General features: G+C 30.0%; 1 protein-coding gene across 1 annotated transcript; it reads left to right on the top strand.

Annotated features, from left to right (window-relative positions):
- The first annotated feature begins 4,918 nt into the window (after positions 1 to 4,918).
- On the top strand, positions 4,919 to 9,941 carry LOC108825490 (amino acid permease 1). Its single transcript, XM_018598788.2, has 6 exons — positions 4,919 to 5,378; positions 7,829 to 7,922; positions 8,030 to 8,244; positions 8,433 to 8,575; positions 9,032 to 9,259; positions 9,352 to 9,941. Exons 1-6 carry the CDS (start codon positions 5,030 to 5,032, stop codon positions 9,778 to 9,780), a joined length of 1,458 nt encoding a protein of 485 aa, XP_018454290.1. The 5' UTR covers positions 4,919 to 5,029; the 3' UTR covers positions 9,781 to 9,941.
- The last annotated feature ends 421 nt before the right edge of the window (positions 9,942 to 10,362 follow it).

Consider the following 10,362-nt stretch of genomic DNA (forward strand, 5'->3'; position numbering starts at 1 on the left):
AGACAAATACTCATTTATAATTTCTTATTATTATGTGAATGAATAATTTTACCAACTTTAGACCGTATTTATAACAGCCTCAAAATCCAATTTCCTTTTCTATAGGAATATTTTTTTGTCATAAAAAAGTACATATTTTATCTAAATTTTTTTTTCCTTAAACGAAAGGTGGACTTTTATTGGTTCACAAAGATTTAAGACTGTCCAAAAAATGTGTTTAACAAATTGAAAATGCTATCACTAATTTTAATTTTTAAAAGACATCTACAAATATTAAAATTAATAACACCATAGGATTTTCTAAAAATTTTTTTTGAAGGATTTTCTAAATTCACAAATGATAATTTGCCATTTTAACATAAAGAATTATAAATACTTGATTCAATAGAATCCCTAAAACTAAAACTATAATGTATAAACCCTTGTATTATTACATCGACTCCAAATTGGCTATACTTTTAGTCTTTTACAGTTAGTTCTCTCCAACAGTCAACATTAATAATAGACACATCTATCTTATTAAAACAGAAACATTTTGTTGGACCTAACATTTATTTTGTAAGTTTTTAAATTAAATACACTTTTATACTTTATAGTTAAACATACATTAAATCACTAATCTTTCTTTCTTTATATTACTATCCATGTTTCCAAACAATATACTTATTTCTTTATACTACTATCAATGTTTCCAAACAATATATTTTATACTACTATCAATGTTTCTAAACAATACAATAAGTAATCTTAGTTATTTTATATCTATCATTTTCTCTTTAAAATTTTGTAGAAACGTCATAATTTCATAAATTGCCAAATAATGAACTTTAAAATTTGGATTATAAGATTACAAATTATGAAACTATTACAATTTAAATCCAATTAGATTACATATGGGTCATCCATCAGTTCAATCGGTTAGTCTCGGGTTTTAGTGATTTTTTAATATGAATATTTTAAAAACATAAATTGAATTGTCAGATCTCCGGATTAACCGGTGTTGTCACAATCGGGTTGAATTTAAAAACACTGATTTAAATGCAAAAATATTTTAAATACACACTCTTTAAAAATTACCAAAATATTTGTTAAGTTATTAGTAAAATTTTTCATCGTAAAATATCCCGCGCTTCAAAAAGCGCGGGTCAAAATCTAGTGTTTTGTTATAGTAATATCACTGTTTCGTTGAAAACAAATCTCAACTGAAGGATATTTCAACTACGAGGGATTTTAGTGACATCACATGTATAATTTTTCTGGACCGTTGGTTTTGCCAATAAGTTTTTTTTTTCTTTTTTTAAAAAATGGTGTCAACCCAAATATCATAATTAGTACTTTTTGTTAATTAAAATTGAATATCTTGCACAGACGTTACTTGCTTTACAATTATGGGTTCACTGGTTAACTGAAGATTCACCTCCACCTCAAGTTTTGATTTTTTAGGCAAATAACCCCAGATTCTGAGGCGTTACTGAAAGGAGCTGCCTCCCTATGCCATTTGTTGAAAAATTCAATAAATGCCATTATGGTTTGTTTAAGTTTTAAGTAGGTCTTGAATCTTTCCAGAAATTATGAATTAAAAGAAATCCCTTGTTATTTTGCGAGTACAGCTAATACGCAACAGAATACAAAGAAGTCAACCTTTCACATATATGAAGTCTTTTGTTGATCATTATAAAAATAAGACTAGGCACTTTTTGAACGATTTCAAAGACATGTTCATTCGTTGAAAGAGTTCATTGAAGAACTGGAACAACTTGTCTTTTCAAAGGTGTTAGAGGTGTTTGCAAATTGCAAATGAGAAGCCTCTTTGGAGTTGGGAGTATATTTCACTTTTTGAACTTAGTTCGCTTACTTATAATTGTCTTATTTATCCAAAAATTAGCATAATGTTGTCTCTATATATAAATAAATATCTTCAGTTATGGGGAATCTAGAAATATTTTTACATTATATGCACAACTTTATTATGTGTATAACTTTATAAATTATAGTAAATCCATTTATAAAATTAGTTAATACATTATGTTTTGAAAATACTATACGTGCGCTCTTTGGAAAAAAAATTATCGGTGCATATGCAACTTTGTCTCTTTATTAGCTCACCACTCTTCAGTCCGACATATTTACATAAATTATTTTGTTTAAAAGGTTGTTTGATAGGTATCTGAAATGGCAAAGTGTTATTTATTAGTCAAAGTGTCAAACAACTAGTTATCTGACCTGATGTGGAATCAAATTTATACTCAAAAAATCATGTATATACTAATTGCCTAAAGCATGTTTATTGTAGAATTCTTATCTAAAAGATGATTCTTAATTTTTTTTAGTTAAAGTTAAAAAAACAGTTTTTATATTACGTTAAAAACTCTACCTTAAGAATCTTGCAATAAACATAGCCTTATTTAATCGACAGTTCTTAGTTTTTTAGTTAAAATTAAAAGGCGATTCTTATATTACGTTAAAAACTCCACCCTAAGAACCCTGCAATAAACTTAGTCTTATGAATCGGTAAAAAAATTTATTATAATAAAGATAAGCGTAACTTCAGCCCCACAATTTTAAGATAGTAATAAAGTTTGAAGTAATTTTTATTAAATTATAACTTAAATCTTCTTTAAACATAAATTAAAAATTAATTATTATTAAAATTGTTATTAAATATATTTGTTTAAATATTTTTTATTTAGAAGATTTTAGTTTAAGATTTAAAGAGGTTTTTTTTACCGATTAAGAGATTTTAGTTTAAGATTTTGGTAGTTCATCTAAAATCACAATAAATTTTACGGTTCATGTAAAATCATTTAAAAAATCATTAAAACTTAAAACATTTCAAATTATAAATGGAGTACATCCATTAATTCTCTTTTTATTCTGTTCACATTTTGAAATAAATGAGTCAATATCTTTTTCCAGAGAATCACCTGAAAATAATTGAAAACCTACAAGCAAAAAGACGATGGTTCTATAAAGTGAATTTGTATTATTTGACCTGATTGAGGTCGAGGAACCTGTTCCAATTACCAGTTTACCAAGATAGCAGAATTGATTACTTCACCAATTAATAGTGTTGTTTCATATTTAATATATTTTATAAAGGAAAATAATATAATAAGAGTTTATCAAATTATATAATGTTTTTAAATAAAATTAATAAAAAATCCTAATAGTTGCAAAAAACACTGTTTTAAATTTTTTTAACACCATCAATAAAACATTAAACCATAAATCATAATTCATTGGATAAACCAAAGATACTAAACACTAAATCTTAAAAACACTAAATCCTCAATTCTAAATTTTAAACATTTATATAAATCTTAAACACTAGGATTTATGGTTTACCCAAAAATTTATAGTTTATCCAAAAGTTTATAGTTTAATGTTTAAAATTTATGGTTTAAGAATTAGAGTTTTATTGTTTTACTCACAGTGTTAAAAATACTAAAAGATTCCTTTTTAGCAACTACTGCTGTGTTTCATTTATTTTATAAACATAATATAAATTAATAAATTTTATTATTTTATTTTTATAAAATATATTATGAAATAAAAAAATACTATTGGTTGGTAGATTCACCTCCTATAAAAAAAAACTCTTTTATAAGGCAACTTTGTTTAGTTAAAAAAACAACCTTGTAGTAAAATAACCATTTTAACTTTTAACTTTGATTCACTAAATTCAAACCTTTTCATTTATTTATTTATTTTGGTTAAATAATCTAAACTAATTTTGAAAACTAAACGAAAATTATAATTCTTATGTACATCAACAGTGCTCATGGCTTCATGATATGCGTTATTTAAATACAAACTGTTCATCAATAAGTAATATTTCCAAATTTTTGAAACAAAAAAAATCTAATTTCTCAATTTTTAGAATAAAAGAAAAAATTGGAACATCTTAGGAAGGAAATTAAAATAGGTAAAAATAGCCATTTTGGTTAAAATTATATTCAAAATAATATTCTAGATATAAAATTATGGAAGGTTTTGTTAGGGTCTAGTTTAATATTATACATCCGGTGGGCTAAGAAAGATCCAACTGATTAGTCTTCTGGGAATTTGACCACTGGCGCCAGTCAGACCCGATTGCTCGTAAAAGAAATTAGTTATCTTTATCGTCTGGACACATGGATAGATAAACTTTAGTTGACGTGGAGTTGAATCCAGATCCCTTAGGGACACTTGAGATGCCATGCGCCATCCGACCACGTCCATGTGGTTATCTTCGAAATTTTGGGAATGTGCTTTATGAATTTCAAGGGGTAAAAGAATTTGATTAAACAATATATAAACTAGTTACAACTTCTTTAAAATGTATATCTGAAGCTTTTGAAAAAGAACATGATGATAAATATTTTGTATTGGTTACTACTCTCAAAGTTTCTTTCCCTGGCAGTAAATATTATATTGTTATTAGTAAGAATTCATAAGCATTTGTTTCTTCCATAACTAGACAGGAGTAAGAATTTATAGATATTTGAACACTGATAAGCAGTGTTTTTAAATCCGGCCCGAACCACGGTCAGACCGGGTTCAACCGCAAACCGGACTGGGTTAATGCCAAAGTGGTAAGTTAAAAGTCTAGTCGAGAGCAAAAGATACAATTATCATACTGAAAAAAATCTTGCAATTTTTTTTGTATAAATTCGCTTTATTTATATTTTACAAAACAATCGAATAATCATTATAGAATCTGAACATTAAAATCCTCCTCTATAGGTGGGCTCATGTCTAGTCTGGAGCAATCACACATCCCAAGCCGCATTAAAAAGAAAACATTTAAATCATTTATAAGAAAATAAAAGTTGAAATTCAACACGTATTTACGTATACGTCTCGTCGGCATATATGCTACACTACACTATATATTATATGTACATACATATACAGGTATGTCTATATATAAGATTATGCAAACACATATCTATTGACTACAATTAGACTTCTTCATTTACTCTCTCTTTGACTTACACATTCACTTATCTTCTTCTCTCTGTCCACCTCTTTGCTATCTTCTCTCACTATGAAGAGTTTCAACACCGATCAACACGGTCACTCTGCGGCGGAATCCGGCGACGTCTACGCCATGTCCGATCCCACAAAGAACGTTGATGACGATGGCCGAGAGAAGAGAACGGGGACGTGGCTTACGGCGAGTGCGCATATTATCACCGCGGTGATAGGCTCCGGAGTGTTGTCGTTGGCATGGGCGATAGCTCAGCTTGGTTGGATAGCAGGGACTTTGATTTTGATCATTTTCTCGTTCATCACGTACTTCACTTCTACGATGCTCGCTGATTGCTACCGTGCGCCGGATCCCCTCACCGGAAAACGAAACTACACTTACATGGACGTTGTTCGATCTTACCTCGGTATGGTTTCTTCTTTGTTTTTTTTTTTTTTCATTTTCTTGTAAAGGAGATTAAAATTTTACACTTTTAAGCCCTTTGTCAAAAAAAAAAAATTTAGACACTTTTTACACCGAATTTTTCTGAAACAGGGTTCTTTACCAGAAATTCAATCTTGTGAAAAGTAACTTTTACTAAAGAAATAATTTAAAATAAGATTCTGTTTATTAGATACCGACTTTTCTGGTATTTAGTTAGGCTGTTGCTTGTCGGAAAAATTATTGTAATCAGAACAGGAAAAAGGGATTAGTACTAAAAATTGATAGATATTAAGAAACAGTAATTTTATCGGTCAATTTAAAATAAAATAAAAGCTGGTGTTGTTATGAGTTTATCATGGAACAATGACCGTAATTTACAAAACAGTTAATATTATGACCTATAAGATCAATCATAAGAAATCATCCTTACTATCTTATGAAACAATCGGAAAGCTTATGCATCCGATGAGTTATGGATAGGATTAGGAATGTAGATAAAGTAATGGATTGTTAGATTTTCTAACGTTTCCAGCCAATTTGATTTTAGAGAAAGAAAATCTATGGGTTATATAAATTACTGACCCTTATAAACCGATTATGTTCTTTTAAATATTTTAATCGTTTCTAAAACATATGTGAACCAACCGGTCTTAGTTTAGTGGTTAAGAGACTTCAACTGAAGCTTCTACCTTGGTTCAATTCTCTTTGGCCACCTTAGCCGTGCCACCTTTGAATACAAGACTTTTTTGGTTTAGTAAACTTTTGGATCTCACATATCGAAAAAGTATGTATGTCCTTGTTGACTGAATGTAACTGTGGTAACCGTCCTTTTAATTTTATAATTATAAATCATGGTTATTGGAAAAATAAATTTGGCTTGGTTACTGTTTTTAAAGGATTATATATTAAACAATTTAAAAGTGTGTTGTCTAGTTCAATAACAATGATTTTTTTCAAATCTAATCTATTAATTTAGGGATTATCTACTATTTAAAGTTCTCATTTAATTTTGGACTTTTTCATAGTTGGTGCTAGAATATATCATGCTTTCTATACAATGCAACCTACCAACTTAAATTAAACCAAATCTTAACCAACATAGATTAGTTAAACCTAACCAGTAACACTTTTATAATTTTTTGGTTAATATTTTAATATAATTAGATCATATAAAACTGAACCACTCTTAAATAACGACGTTCCATATCATTCCAAACATAAGAGAAAAAATATCTGATTTATTTACAACGTAAGCATACAAAGACCGTCTATGCTTATGCTCATTGATCTTCCAAAAACCAAATAATTGTGGCATAGACCAACATAGGCTCATGTTCGTATCACTAACTTTACTTCCATATATTTACTTTTCACCTACATCATATCACAACATACACAGTTATGCAAGAACATAATTTTTTTTTGTTCAAACAACCAAATAATGGTGGCATATGGTCAGTAGATTTTTTAAATATGTTTTTTATATATTACATTTTACGAGACTATGTGTATAAGTTTTTTTTTTGAAAAAGAACATAACTATGTGTATAAGTTAAAAGGTAAAAAGTGTGACAAGGCAAATTATTATACTAAAAATGAAAGAAGATTAAATACAAACTAATAACAAGTACAAAACAAATTATAACACTTTAAATTCTATATATATTTAATAAAATATTATATATGTCTTATATATGTCTAATATGTATATATATATATATATAAATGTTACACAAAATATATATAATATTATATACACATATTATATATATCATATATTATTAATTGAAATTTGACAAATCAATTTCCGCCTTTTAGGGCGGGTCCTAATCTAGTTATTTTTAAAGTAAAACACAATGTAAAAGTGTGGTAACCGTCCTTTTATTTTTCTAATGATAAACAATGTGTTGATGAAATAATTAATTTGGCATGGTCATTATTTTCACAAGGATTATATAGTTAAAATAAATTTAAATTATGTTTTCTGGTTCAATAAATATTTTTTTTTACTTCAAATCATTTTAAGTAAAACATTGAATTGAAAGCAAAAGTATGGTACCCGTCCTTTAATTTCCAGTTATAAAATATGGCTGTTGAAATAATTAATTTGGCTGAAACTTTTCTTAATCAAGCCATCAATAATATCGACAATAGATTACTAAAATAGGAGTATTAAATAAAGTTTTTGTACTGTTTATAGTGATCCAAAACTGTGTAACCCGAGGAAAATATAAATTAAAGAATAGTTTGACATATGTGGCAAATGGTTTTGGTAGTATTAGCATTATTGTCGGTATTAGATGTTGGTGGAGTATTATATATGTAGTTGCGTGAAGTGTTTTATGAAACAGAAGATTAATTAATAGCTTAAAAACAAATGTAATAAATAATCATAAACTGAAATGATACATTGGAATTATTGAAAATTGACAGGTGGTAGGAAGGTGCAGCTTTGTGGAGTGGCACAGTATGGGAATCTGATAGGAATCACTGTTGGGTACACCATCACTGCTTCTATTAGTTTGGTGTAAGTCAACTATGTGTGAATATGTTATTTTACTTTTTAACCGTTACCAAATGTACAGTTTTGTTTTTTTTATCATATTGATGTGATTAGTATGGTTTCTTGCGCAGAGCGGTCGGTAAAGCGAACTGTTACCACAATAAAGGTCACCATGCAGATTGTACAATATCGAACTATCCGTATATGGCGGCCTTCGGGATTATTCAGATCCTTCTTAGCCAGATCCCCAACTTTCACAAGCTCTCTTTTCTTTCCCTTATGGCTGCGGTTATGTCCTTCGCTTACGCAAGTATTGGGATTGGCCTAGCCATCGCGACGGTCGCAGGTACATATACAAATCTATCAAGGATTTAATTAGTTTTTACAAAAAAAAAAGGTTTTAATTAGTTGCAAAACGACACCTACTACCAATTATTGGTCATCAAGTAGTAGTTTTCAATGTATCTATATCAATAATTGTAACAAGATAGATAAAACAACAAAGTAATGGTTGATATGTTACGATATGAAAAGGTGGGAAAGTGGGTAAGACGAATATGACTGGAACGGTGGTAGGAGTTGATGTAACTGCGGCTCAGAAGATATGGAGATCGTTTCAAGCGGTTGGGGACATAGCGTTTGCTTATGCTTACGCCACGGTCCTCATCGAGATTCAGGCAAGTTGTCACCAATCAGTTTTACTATTGAGTCTTGTTAGCTTTGAATATGAACCTCTTGATAGAATTGTGGTTTGAGATTATTGACAATGACAATCAATTCTCTGTGGACCACTTTTTATGTGCATTACTACAAAAGAGTCAAAAAGAAGAGAATCTGTCTTTTAGCTTAAAGGCATAACATGTGCTTATTAGTGACAAGATGTCACATTCAAAGACAGCAAACAACGATATTCATTGTTATCAATGGACTTTAGCATAATGAGTTGACAATATAGTTCTGAATTTTTTTGTCACTTAATGATATTAGTTTCAACCTTTTTAGTGTACTGTATTTAGTACAGTAGAGTGTATATGTCGACTAGAAGGTGACGGCTTAATAAGATTTACGTTAAACACAAGAGACAAAAGTGGATTTGCATGCACTAACTGGTGAGAGTTTGATACTTTTTGCAGGACACATTGAGATCTAGCCCAGCAGAGAACAAAGCTATGAAAAGAGCAAGCTTTGTTGGAGTATCAACCACCACTTTCTTCTACATCTTATGTGGTTGTCTCGGCTATGCTGCATTTGGAAACAAAGCCCCTGGAGATTTCCTCACTGATTTCGGATTCTACGAGCCATTTTGGCTTATTGACTTTGCAAACGCTTGCATTGCTTTCCATCTCATTGGTGCCTATCAGGTAAAACCAAATCCAAAAGAAGAAAAACATTGTTTTGTTTTTGCACTTTCTCTCAGACGTTAGTTAATAAAAAATAAACATACTTCTTGCAGGTGTTCGCCCAGCCCATATTCCAGTTTGTTGAGAAGAAATGCAATAGAAACTGGCCTGACAACAAGTTCATCACATCTGAATATTCAGTAAACATACCATTCCTTGGAAAATTCAACATCAACTTCTTCAGATTGGTGTGGAGGACAGCTTATGTGGTTATAACAACTTTGGTAGCTATGATATTCCCTTTCTTCAACGCGATCTTGGGTCTTATTGGAGCAGCTTCCTTCTGGCCTTTAACGGTTTATTTCCCTGTGGAGATGCACATAGCACAAACTAAGGTTAAGAAGTACTCCCCTAGATGGATTGGGCTGAAAATGTTGTGCTGGGTTTGCTTGATCGTCTCCCTTTTAGCTGCAGCTGGTTCCATCGCAGGACTCATAAGTAGTGTCAAGACATACAAGCCTTTCCGAACTATCCATGAGTGAATTTGAGATCCATGAGAGTAAGAAAATGTAATAGTTTGGTCTTTTCTTTGTAACTGTTTGGTGTCTAAAATCCAAATGAAAATATTGTATTGCTTAAAAAGCTACATGAGTGTCTATGTATCCATAACTTTCAATTTAATACATATGACCCAATAACAGCTTTTGCAAATCTTTTTCAAAAAAAGAAAAAACAAACAGCTTTTGCAAATAATACATAAACCATAAGGGCATAACACAAATGTATGATTTATGAAGATGGACAATGAATCTCTACTACTTGCGGAATCCATTTGTTTCTTCTTCTTCTTTTTTTTTTTTTTCTTAAGCACTCTCATCCTTGACTCTCTGGAACGGAAGCTTTTGGATCAAAATTGGTCGTGTGATCGAACGATCTCGATGCGCACTTGGTCAATCGAACAATGTCTAAAAAAACATGATTCATCCATCCATAGACTCAAATCTCAATGAAAATGTACTAAGGTTCTTATGTCCATGAACACCTAAACCTTTTCTCCGTACATGTATGACTACCAAGTTTTATGTGCAAACACAAACACTGCTATTTCCAAGTCATGTATATGA

The sequence above is a fragment of the Raphanus sativus genome, chromosome 9 (assembly GCF_000801105.2).
Source record: "Raphanus sativus cultivar WK10039 chromosome 9, ASM80110v3, whole genome shotgun sequence".
Lineage (NCBI taxonomy): Eukaryota > Viridiplantae > Streptophyta > Magnoliopsida > Brassicales > Brassicaceae > Raphanus > Raphanus sativus.

What these genes read in the sequence shown, in the direction of transcription:
- LOC108825490 (XM_018598788.2), top strand. Translation starts at nt 5,030, where the DNA reads ATGAAGAGTTTCAACACCGATCAACACGGTCACTCTGCGGCGGAATCC. An exon ending in CGTTGTTCGATCTTACCTCG is followed by an intron (nt 5,379 to 7,828) that starts GTATGGTTTCTT and finishes GAAAATTGACAG; the next exon opens with GTGGTAGGAAGGTGCAGCTT. An exon ending in ATCTCATTGGTGCCTATCAG is followed by an intron (nt 9,260 to 9,351) that starts GTAAAACCAAAT and finishes TACTTCTTGCAG; the next exon opens with GTGTTCGCCCAGCCCATATT.